The sequence below is a fragment of the Malaclemys terrapin genome, chromosome 2 (assembly GCF_027887155.1).
Source record: "Malaclemys terrapin pileata isolate rMalTer1 chromosome 2, rMalTer1.hap1, whole genome shotgun sequence".
In the NCBI taxonomy this organism is placed as follows: Eukaryota; Metazoa; Chordata; order Testudines; family Emydidae; genus Malaclemys; species Malaclemys terrapin.
This window is the reverse complement of record NC_071506.1, coordinates 285,562,997-285,575,470: the sequence shown is the minus strand read 5'-3', so window position 1 is coordinate 285,575,470 and position 12,474 is coordinate 285,562,997. Positions and strand designations below refer to the sequence as shown.

General features: G+C 45.7%; 1 protein-coding gene across 1 annotated transcript in view; it reads right to left on the bottom strand.

The window, feature by feature from the left end:
- Positions 1–5,127: 5,127 nt before the first annotated feature.
- The window catches only part of LOC128831356 (stonustoxin subunit alpha-like), a 32,017-nt gene continuing 24,670 nt past the window's right edge, over positions 5,128–12,474 (bottom strand). The window contains exon 2 of the mRNA XM_054017667.1: positions 5,128–7,190. Within this exon, the coding sequence (XP_053873642.1) occupies positions 5,128–7,190 (2,063 nt within the window). The remainder of the gene's footprint in view (positions 7,191–12,474) is intronic.

The following is a 12,474-nucleotide window of genomic DNA, read 5'->3' as shown; positions in this document are numbered from 1 at the left end:
CGGCGGCTTGCCTGCGGGAGGTCCCCAGTCCCGCGGATTTGGCGTACCCGCCGCCGAATTGCCACTGAAGCCACGGGACCGGCAGATCTCCCGCAGGCATGCCGCCGAAGGCAGCCTGACTGCCGCCCCCATAGCAACCGGCAGGCCGCCCTCCGCGGCTTGCCGCCCCAGGCACGCGCTTGGTGCGCTGGTTCCTGGAGCCTCCCCTGGTGGTGGGGACAGGTGTTGCTCCCTGGTGGTGTGGGCTGTGCCCTAAGGGGTTCTAGACCCCATTTGACCTCCTCTCCACTGTTTAGAGACAGAGCTGATTAGACTCAATTCAGAGTCCTTGTTTTGATAACGGATCATTAGAGCTGAAACCACTAATAACCGGTCTAGGTGCTGAGCCTTAGACCTGCTGTGGGACAGTGTTGCAGTGACAGAGACTGGCCCAGCCTGCCCTAGCACTGACATCACTGAGAGCAGAAATCCCCAAGAGCTGGGTGAAGTGGTGGAACCTCAGAATGTGCCTCACAGAGACCACAGTAGAGAGGCAGATGGCAGCAAAGAAGCAGTGGCAGAGGCCGCAGTGGCCAGCGGTGGTGGAGTGAATGACGGCACAGCAGCCAATGGCAGAGCGAAGGACAGCGGCAGCAATAGAAGAGTAAAAAGTGGCTGCAGCAGCTGAGACATTGCTCGACATTCCCCCCACTCCCCAGGATGGGAGCTGAACTCACGTGAACACAACTCTGATCTCTGGGTCTTTGGTGACGAAGGGCAGCAGCTGTCAGTGGGGTGCAGTGGAGGGAGGGGAGAGCGGGTTGCTAAAGGAACATTTGTTTGTCAGACATTCACACTGCAAGTGAGACACTGAGGGGAAGGTCACTGCACAACATACTCTGGGGTGGGTGTTTGCTCCTGGTCACATGCTTTCGAATCGTGGTTGTGCTGGTTTCCCAAATTAACGCTGGGTTCCTGTTCCCTTTTTATTGGAAGTTTTCTTTGCTTTATGCAGATTCAGTCCTTGCAAGAGGGGAAGTGTCGTCTCTCAGAGGTGCCCAAGAGTGGCGTGTAATTTTCCCAGATTACCGGGTGGAGGCTCGAGCCTGTTCTGTGTTGTCTTGTTAAGAGGAACCTCTAGATATTGAACCCGGCCCTTGTTGCTGCCGGCTCCACCTGGCAGAAGGGGTCACACTTCATGTAGAAAACATCAAGTAAATGAGACCTGGAATCTGAGAGTGTGTATAGAACTGTGCCTCGAAAGAGCTACGGATTCTTCTTCAGCCAGGGCTCAAAAACTAAGGGCCTGTAAGCAGCAACTACCAAGCAGCCCTACATTAGCCACTGCACATTGTGTGTTAGATTGTCACTGGCACATGGCAATTGCCTGGGTGGGGATGGACTGAAAGATGCAAGGAACATTCAGCCTTGCCTATCCTGGAGATTTTATCACAAATCTCCAGATCATGAACTGACGTGATTACATGGGAACCTCAGCTTTAATGTTTTTAAAAGTGTAAGTTTGTACCCTGATGGTTGCAGACAGAGCTGGCTGAGAATCTTCTGTCAAGATGACTTTTCAACAGAAAACAACGTTTTGGCAAAATCAACATTTGCTGTGTAAAATTTTTTTCTTTTCCCATTGGGAAAACTGAACCATAACATTTTCTTTTAAGTCAATTCAATTTTAAACTGCATCTGCCTGTAGTGGTTGGTGTTGTGTTCACAATATACACACAAAGATGTTATATTTTTATCTATTTCTTAGCATTCAAAGCACACGATAAGCCAAAAGTAGAGAGAGAAAGCAGGCTGCTCCCTAAGGCAGTGAGGCCAATTCACTTCACCTTCTTTAAACTAGCTGTTGCAACTTGCATGCCTTGCTAAGAAGCCCCCTTGTAGCCTGCAAGCAGGACCAGAGAACTCCCCCCCCCTCCATTCTTAAAGTGACAGCTTCCAATTCCAATAGTCCTTAGTACTCCACAGTTGCATGCATAAACAGGGGAATCTCAAGTAGGAGTAGAGTGGTTATTTTATTCCAACAGGCGCTGTTGGAATACGGTGTCCAGGTTGGTATCCACAATTCAAGAAGGATGTTGATAAATTGGAGAGGGTTCAAAAGAAGAGACATGAGAGTGATTAAAGGATTAGAAAATGTGCCTTAGAGTGACCGACTCAAGGGGTTCAGTCTATTTAGTCACCTAGGAGAAGCTTAAGGGGTAACTTGGTCACAGTCTGTAAGTACTTACATGGTAACAAATATCGGATAATGGGCTCGTCAATCTGGCAGAGAAAGGTAGAACACCATCCAATAGCTGGAAGTTGAAGCTAGACAAATTCAGACTGGAAAGAAGGCGTACATTTTTAACAGCGAGGGTAATTAACCAGTGGCTGTGGTGTTTGACCATGAGCAAACACCCACCCCAGAATATGTTGGGCAGTGTCCTTTGCCTCCATTTCTCACCTTGCAGTGTGAAAGTCTGACAAACAAATGTTCCTTTAGCGCCCACACACAGCTGCTGTCCTTGGTCAGCGAAGACCCAGAGTTCAGAGGTGTGTTCATCTGAGTTCATCCCTCCCCTGCCCGGGTGTCGTCAGTAATGCCTCAGCTGCTGCCACCACCATATCTGGCTCACAGTTCCCACCATTCACACTGCACCGCTTCCCGCACTGCGCTGTTATTCATTCCCTCACTGTAGGCTGCTGCCCCACCATTTTCTCTACTCCCACCTGCCTCTCTACTGCAACACTTCATCTTGAGGTCCCACCTCTTAATCCAGTTCTCAGTGATTTCAGCAGTTAGTGCAGATCCTCACTGCTAGTGCAGCCTCTTTCACTGGGGGCATGGCTACACTTGCAGCTGTAGAGTGCTGTGAGTTAAACCAGCCTTTGTAGAATGCAGTAGGGAAAGCGTTGCAGTCTGTCCACACTGACAGCTGCTTGTGCACTGGCGTGGCCACATTTGTGGCACTTGCAGCAGCATTGGGAGCGGTGCATTATGGGCAGCTATCCCAGCATGCAAGTGACTGTAACATGCTTTTCAAATGGGGGTGTGGGGTGTGAGAGGGAGTGTGTTGTGTGTATGTGGGGGGAGAGAGCGTGGGGTTTTGGGGGGGTGGAGAGCATGTCAGCATGCTGTCTTGTAAGTTCAGATACCAGCAGACCCCCCGTTCCCCCACCTCTCTCTCTCACACACACAACATTCCACAGTAATGGTTGCTTTGTCCTGGAGCAGATAAGCAGCCAGCTGTCAGAAACGGAGCTTTGAAAGGGACTATCCGCATTCCTGCAGTGATTCAAAACAATGACAACAGTGGCCACTTGACTTAAGGGACATTTCCGGAAGCTGATCACAATGCAGTACAACACCCCGTTCACACTGACGCTGGGGCGCTCCAGCGGGGGTGCAGCAAACGTTATTCCACTTGCTGAGGTGGAGTACCAGGAGCGCTGTAGCCGCAGAGTCAGAGCGCTTTATGTGCCTTGCCAGTGTGGACGGGGAGTGAGCTAGGGTGCCCGGGGCTGCTTTATTGCACTGTAACTCACAAGCGTAGCCAAGCCCTGAAACACTGTTCTACAGCAAGACTGAGACACAGCACCTAGACCTGGTTAGCAGGATTTGAGCTCTAGTGATCATTTAACAAAACAGAAGATTCTCAATTGAGTCTAACGAGCTCTGTCTTTCAAACAGTGCAGAGAAAGAGGATCACCTGGTGTCTATAACTCTGTGACATGACAGACACCTCACCACCAGGCACAAACACCAGTTTCACTCTCACTGTGATTTGGCATCCCTACTCCTTGCTTAGAGAGTTCAGTTCCATTGAGGGCGACGCCCTCAATCAGGGCAGGCTAAGCACAGTTCTGTGCCCTGGACTCATACAATCAGAAGAACAACACTTCATCACTGCTGCACTCAGTACTGAAATGAATTCTAACCCGACACCAGCCAAGATTGGTCACTTTGAGGAAGCAGTTCCCTCTGCTGAATTCCTAGACAGAGTAGGCAGGACATCTGGGGGGCTGTTACAGGAGTTACAGTCTGGGTGCTCTGGAACGGCTCTGAGAGAAGCCAGTCAGGACTCTGGTGCAGCGTGACTCCCTTCTCTGGGCACCCTTACACCATGGCAAGAAACGTCTTTGGGTTCAGTGCTTCCTGGGTCTGACCTCGGAGCATTCAGTTCCCCTGTTCACCCCATGATCTCCCTGCAGTGATTCTACCTGGATGGGACACCTGGGGAAGCCCTATATGCCCCCAAAAGGCCATGCACCCAACTTTGCAGTCAGCCGTGACTCTCAGCCAGCGTGTAAAACAGAAGGTTGATTAGTTGACAGGACACAGTGTAGAACAGAGCTTGCTAGCACAGAAATCAGGAACTTTCAGCAAAGTCCATCTTGAGATGATCCAGGGCCTGGTGCCCTGGACTCCCTCTTCTGAGTCCCCAAATAGGAGACTGACCTCTTCCAACTGCCTGGCTTCAGACCCCCTGTATCCCCTCCTGTCCTTTGTCTCTTTCTTGGGCAAAACCTGATCTCTTTGTTCCCAATACCTTGCGGCGGGGGAGGCAGCTATCGGTTGCTAGGTTACAGGGTATCTGTCATTCTCTGTGCAGATGATACTCACACCTACCCTCTCAGGGTCTCTGATACTGAAGCAATATATAGGAGAAACCGAGGCACACATACAGTATTCAGAGAAAACATTAAGAACATTCCCACTTCGTCACAGGGGCAGATAAGCCAGGACACCATTGTCATCCCAGGCCTGTCTGCCCCTGAAACAGCTACGAGGCTCTAAAATGAGACAGGTCTGGACAGATGACCCAGAGGTGAAATAACCATAGTCACTTACGTGTTCCCTGTGTCATCCAGTCACTGCAGGTGCCCGACTCTATCTTGGTTTTATTTGTTATCTCCAGACCCAGTTTGAATAAAGTCATATCCTACATTATGCACCCACGATATTTCAGACTACTCCCATAGATGAGTTTTACTACAATAGTCATTATCTGTGGACTCTGTTTTCTCAAAGTGCCCTGGAGGTCAAATTCATTGAGATAGATCCCATCTGTGTCTAATGGAGATTACTCGCTAAAGCTCATTTGTCTAATGGGAAGGCAAGTTTAGGGGGAGACTATTTAGATTTATTTATGTTTCTCCTACCTTCACTGTTGAAATAGAAGTCTCCTCACTTGGGTCACTCACAGCTCCATCCACACACACAGCCGCCACTCGGAATCTGTAGAGCATCTCAGGCCTCAGTCCATCAATGTTACAAGATCCACTTCTATCTCCTGTCCTTCGTTCCAGCCATTTGCCTTTCCCCTCCTGACTCCTATCTCCTGTCTTCTCTTTATATTCCACCTTATACTCCCTTATACTGACTCCATCTCCAATGACACTTGGACTCTCCCAGGTGAGAGTTACGACAGATGATTCTACAGTATCTTTTACAGGCTTCCCAGGAGGGCTGGTAGGAAGGGTCTTCACAGGATCACTCACATCGCTGCTCTCGCTAAGCCCTGGTTTGCTCACTGCAGCGTATCGGAACTGGTACTCGGTGTTTGCACGTAGCCCTGTTACTGTGAATGTCCCATGTGTGTTATTTACATTCACAGCCGTCCAGTTCTCCTGCTCTACAATTCTGTACTCTGCCCGATAGCCGGATATCGCAGCCCTGCCATAGGCTGCTGGGTTAAACGTGAGCTGCACACGGTCATGTCTGATTCCATCAATCTGGGCTGGAAGAGGTTTTGATGGAGGCTCAAAGTTGGTGCTGACCAGCTCTCCATCTCCATACAGGTAAATGGCAGTGCCTGGATGCTCCTCGTCTGGAACAGAGGCCACAATGAACCGGGTCTTTGCTTGAGATTTATTGACGTTGGTAAAGTCTAAGAAGGACTTTGCGAATTTTCGTGCTTTTCTTCTTATCTCTTCATCCTCAAACCACTGTTTGGAGTTTGATTTCTCATAGGGAGAACTGGCTGAGGCTGAATCATGAATTTTCTCCAGAAACTGTCTTTGAAGCCAAAAGTTCAAATCTGATAAATATGGTTCTTTGTTGTGTATTGAAGTGAGTGTGAAAGACACAACAGAGTCATGCTCATGGCTGAGTACTACTTTTTCTAGTTCAGTCTCGGAGGATACGACTTCCACATTCTGTAGCCTAGTAAGGTAGGAATCCACTAAATTCATCTCTCGCTCCTTGGTATCCAGAAATTCATTGAGTCTCTGTGTATTGAACGGTGATTGTTCTTTGCTTTTTAAAATGTCCACCAGGGCTCCTTCCTCAACTCCACCTCCACGGATAGCAGGTAAGATTCTTGCTAGTTGTTGCTGGAATGTCTGTCTGTCTTGCTGACACAGATCTTTGAATTGCTGGATTTTCTGTTTGATTTTGGGGAAGGTTGTGGCAATTGGATTTTTCATCATGTCATTGCATCGCATGGCCAGTTCTGTCAGTTGCTCCAAGGCTGTTTGAGCATCAAAGATCAGTGTTATGCTGATCTCACGCACCAGCCGAGCAGCTTTGGAATCCAGCAGCTGCAATGGGTACAGCCAGACTTTCACTGGTACGGCCTTCTCCCCGTTGTCACCCAGCAGCTTTGGGAGGGTGGAATACATTTCCATGGCATCTAGATAAGTAACTGGATTGTTCTCAAGAGCAAAATCACCATAGAACGTGCAACTGAAGTTTTCAGCCTTTTCTTCTTTCTTGTTTTCCTTTTTCACAGATCCCTCTCCTCCTCCCGAAATCTTTGGTAATTTTTCTATCATAAGTTTCATCTTTCCCTGTATCTTTTCTACATTCTCAGAAGAAGAAACTTCCCGATCAAACACAAAGAAAGCCTGAGCCCCGTACAGCACAGCCGTGACCACATGGGTTGCTGTATTTTGGTCATATACAGCAGGATAAGAGATATTCTGGCGCTCTGAATGGCTTATGGCCAGCTGCTCAAACTTGGTTGTTGTTGAATATCGTAAAGTAACTCGGGCTTGATTTTTGGATTTCTTGGTATCATTTAAAAATGCTGCAGATCCATTCACTTCTACCAGGCCCCCCAGGAAACTCGCCTTTAGGGATCCTGAGAGACTGAGAGCAGAGGCCTTAGCTTCCATAGTGTCAGAAGCAATGATCTGAAATTCAGTCTTGTGCTGCATCGTTGTCCCCACTTGTTTGTTAAGGGTATCGGTGTTCCATAAAGTGATACCTGGGAAATTCCACACAGACACTCAGTTAGTGACAGATGAATGTGATATGAAATCCTTCTCATTCAATGCAATTGTCTCATATTAAAGTAACATGCTACCAGTGAGAGGTGTAAAATGACGATGCTCCGTTGGAAGGTCTGTCTGTCTGTCGGAGGCTTTTATTTGGCATCTGTCACCATTCTGTCTAAGGGCCAATAACACCTATCAATTCCATATTAGGGTTATCATGAGTTTGGGGTGCTGAGTATACCAGTAGCTTAGATAGCAACATGAAGAATTCAAACACCATCTGAGGCAATTTAAAAAGAAAAGATTTTACTTCACATAATCTATAGTACAGGGCATTAAAGTATTTTATATTTACTGTACCATCCTTTATAAACAACAGAGCTCTATGCTTTAAATGTCAAACCAAGCTCTATACTTCAGCAAATGAAAAAAGACCTGGAGTTGTGGGGGAAGTATGCCATTTCTTGTCTGAGGGGAATAGCCACGGTCCAAATGAATATTCTGCCAAGGATATTTTTTCTTATTTCAAAATCTTTCTGTGATTATCCCAGATAAAACCCAAGCAGGAACACAGAGGATGTTAGAATTTATACGGAATAAGAAAAGACCAAGAGTGAGGCCAGATACTTTGTACAGACTCATGAAAAGTGTGGACTAGCTGGACCAGAAACCTCAGTCTGTAGCACAATAAAAGATACTGTTGCAATTGTACATCACACTAGTCAGGTTAAAAATATAGAGACACTGAATGGGGATAAATGTTGGAGAAATTGTGGTGAAAGTTTTTTATGAATACAGTATGTGGTCGACATCTCCAGTCATCAGAGAGTATTGGGATGCAACCAAATATCACAGACTGTTAGATTTTTATTACCAAATCATCCTTTGGTGATCGTCTTGGGGCTTCCTAGTGGAAACGGTCACACAAAGGGAAATGAAGAAATAATATCTCTTCTCCTAACAGCTGCTCCGTTATTGGTAGCCTCTCATTCATGAGTGGTGGGTGGAGCCCTCCTTTGGGGAGGCTAAGCCCCAGCTCCTCCCCTTCCATTCGCACCCTCCCCCTCAGCAGATGGAGCCCCGAGACCCACTGCACTCCCCCTCGGGGCCAAAGCCATGAGCTCCGCTGGCCAGATGAGCCACTGGCTAGCCGGAGGCCCAAGTGCCCCCCCTCGGCTGGATGAGCCCCAGGTGAGCCCTCTCACCTGCCCGGAGGAGCGCCAGGCCAGCTGCAGCCACGCCACGCCTCCCCTCCACAGACCCCAAGCTGCCCTGTGGAAAAGCGTCTCATACTCTGGAAGATGCTTTCAATATGCAGGTTCCGGGGTGGCTGAGGAGACGCTGTCTGCTACTCAGCTTCCGGGGTTCATCAGTCAGCTCTCTGCAGTCCAGGGAGATTACTGATGAACCCAGGAAGCTGAATAGCACATTCCACATCCTCAGCCACCCTGGAACCTATATGGGGCATAATAAAGCAAAATCTTCGCCTGCCAAACCCTGCAACTGTGGGGTCCGGTGGCTGTGGCAGTGCCAGGAGAGGCAGAGCCTCCCCTGGCCTATTATACCTGCTGCCCATGCTCTCACCGGAAAAAGAAAAATAGCCCAACCATTGAGGAAGGGTTCCAGAAATATGGGAGGTTGTGGTTATGGAAAAATGAACACACCAGTTAGGTACCCAGTAAAATAGACAGAGGACAGATAGACACTTAGATATTTGGTTACCTTTTATTTAGTACTCAGAAAAAATACATTCACTTGTAAAGAAACCCAGCACACCTGTCCAATTCTTTTCAATATTAACACTTGCTAGATATACCTGATCTGTCAAATGTGTACATAGAGATTTCACTCAATTTAATAAAATCCCTAGAAATGATGTATGTGTTGTAATGAGGGTCACTCTGTAATATGGTAACACATTGTTAAACAGACAGATCTGATGACTATATTCCTGTATAATGTCTCTTTAAACAAAAGCTAACTGTTGTAATGATTGTTTTGTTTCTGATATTTACATGGCAAGGATTCGTAAACTTGTTAAAACTTCCTAAATAAATAGTTTAAAAAGAGTAAAAAGTAAAATCCTATCCTACCAATACAAACAAAAGTAGACACCTCTCCCCTCAACTGAATTTTTACAAAAATATAAAACAAAACAAATTTTTTGTCAAGGAGAGCTTGAACTTCCCATCTCACCAGCTAAAGAACTGATGTGCCTTCACTAAGCTATTGCTGCTGCTATAGTGAAAGAACTGTACCAAGATTCCTACACTGTGTTTTAGCATTGTGTTACTAGGATATTAGATAAGTTAAAGTAAAGTGAGCTGTAGAAAATCACACTGATTCACCTGGTAAAATCCCAATATAAATTAATTTTATTCCATGCACAAAACTACATTAAAATGAAAAAGTCACTAAAGAATGTGCATGCAGATACAATGCTGAAATAATGACACAATTAACTCAGCCCCTATTGTGTGTAAATAATACATTATATATAAAGCTGTAAAAGCAAAAAAAAAACTAACAAAAAGGAAATGCAATGCATAACAATTCGTTAGCAAAAGTTAGGCTAACTGTAACCCTAATAACGCAAAATTTGTAAAAGCAAAAAATGTGTAAGGCAAGTAAAAAAAAAACTGTGTAAAAAGTTGCTTCAACCTTGTGTAAATAATATGGAATGTAGACTAAAAGTCTACATTAGTGAGCAAAACAAAATATCAAAATAACCTATGTATAAACAAAATGCAGCTGTTGCTTATTATTGTCTGTAACAAAAGGTATAAATGCTTACTGTAATTGTTTACCTGTTGAGAGACCTGCCTAGCTCTCTCCCTCTGCGCAATTGTGAAAGTTAATAAAGCATCTAACTTGCTGTACCCAAACAAATAGTAAAAACTCTGTTTTTCTCCAACAATTTGCGGGCTCGTTCGGGATGGCAATGCCCGCAGAGGCACCGGCAGCTACTACGAATCGTTCCCCTTCGAACCCCATGGCACCACAATAGAGGTAGAAAACCTTTTGAAATCTCTATTGGGGTGTCGGAGGAGGACTGTCCGTGGGCCCGTCTGTCCCTGTTGGGCTCATGCCATCCAAACTTATTGACTGTGCAGCAAGGTCAGATGCTGAGCGGCTTAGGGGAATTGTTGCTGCCCCCTGTATGCATATGCGAGGTGCATAGGTATGCACCGGTGTTGAGGGGTTGTTACCACCTCAGGAGGGGTTTTTACCGCCTCGAGTGATGCATCGAGGTACTTGGGAATAGTACCTAAAATAAGGCCTTGGGTGTGTGTGTGTGTGTGTGTGTGTGTGTGTGTACACACCAGTGCAAATTAAGTGTTACCGGAAAACGCCCAAAGTACTCTGTAAAGTCTTTTGGCTCGTGACCAAAACTACTCTAACGCAAGCCCGGTAACTAGAGGATCTTTTAGGAGATCCGACCCACGGTGGGCTAACTCGGCCTGGCATCGTCCGGCGAGGAGGCTACCTGGGTCTAGGAGTGTGTAAACCCATCTTCCCTCCCCTTTTCCTCTCCGTGTGAGCCACTGACAGTCTGATCATCTCACTGGATGCAACAGAGTAAGCGGCGCCGTCTCTCTGACTAGCCAACGCTCTTTGCTGAAGGGAGGTGTAGGAGGGTTGTGGCCATCCTCGTTAGTCTCTCCTGTGTGAATACCCTGTAGGAAAAAATCCTTAGTTTATGTGCCGCTAGTGCGGACAGGGCATCCTCCTCCCTGTGTGTGTGATTGGAAAATGGGTGGGGGACAGTCTAAGGATTCCCTCTCACCCACTAAGGGTACCCCAGCTTATTTCATGTACGTACATTATGGTACTAAAACCTGCAGGTATTTAAAAAATTAAAATCATTACACGCGTAAAAATTCATCTAAACAATGCCTACTAAAAGGTACCTTCAATCTAGATAAGATCATACATCTCAAAGGAGCTTTTAATCACCAAAAAGCCTCTGACACACAATGGAAGCAATTTGTTTATTAAAAAAAAAAAACGGGTTAATTTAAAATTCAGCTTGGTCCAAAGATAAAAAAAAAGTTAATCTGCGTTCGAGGGGAAGAATCAATGCAGACCAGGCTAAGGACAAAAAAAACTGCTTTCGGCCCCAGCTGGCTGTGAAAAAATATAGACATAGTCAAACCAAAGGCAATACAAGTTACAGTGCTGAGATTACATTTGCAAAGCTTAACTGTCCAGTAAAATCCAACAGTCTGCCTTTGCCACCCTGGAGCCGGCGTGGTTTGGGGATGCTAAAAAAGCCACAGGCAGCCGGCCTAAACTAAAATCACTAAAAAGACGCCCCAGGAAACCTCAGGGTGTAAAAAAACTGCCCTCCCCCAAAAAAAAGCAAGTTAAAAATTGCACAGCACCTTCTCTAAACGTTCTACACAAACATGGCCAGTCTAAACGTACGTGTGTAAGTATAAAAGTGTGCCTACTCTCAGCCGCAGTAAATCTAAAAACCGAAGAGGAATTTAGCATTCCTCTTTCCACCCTGGTTGACCGGGAAGGGTGTCAGGTGAATCTACCCCAGTCGTAGCAGGACTGGGCAATAAAAAAGTTAAAAAAAAAAAAAAGTTGTGTACTTAATAACTAAAATTAAGCAATTAAAAGCATAAATCATAAACCAGGCAGCAACTCAAACCTACGCCCAGGGCAAGTTGCAAGCCTTGAGACAGGACTTCCAGGCAGAAAAGGAAGCACTGGCTAAGCAAGTACCGGTTCTTCAGGGACTTGTCAAAATTTAACCATTTGTGTTTGCATATGCTGTAACAGCAGTGTGTTTGCCACAAAAAAAAATTAAATAGTTAAACGCCAATAAGCCATGCGTTTTGCCCAAGTGGCAAGCCTCACGAGGAAAAACTCGGGTAGCCTTGTAAGTAAGAATGTTTTAAAAAAAAAAAAAAAAGGGTGGGGGCTAGTTAAAAAGCCCACCCTCCTATCTAAATTGGTAGTAAAAAAGCCGGTGCCCGTAAAAAAAAATGGTTCAGCAAAAAAAGCAAAATCAGGCCCAAACGGGCAGGCAATAAATAAAAAAAATTAAAAAACAGGTTAAAAACTTTAAGGGCATAGTAAAAAAAAAAAGTAAGTAATTATAAGCATAAAAATTTCAAATCCCCAAAATAATAATTAAAATGCTAAAAAAAAAAAACAAAACAGTGCCCCTGGCTCTGTGTGATCAAGCTGTCACTTTACTAGGGGTGCATAAAGATTTTGTAAGCACAAAAAAAACAGTTACACATTGTGTAAAAATTGATG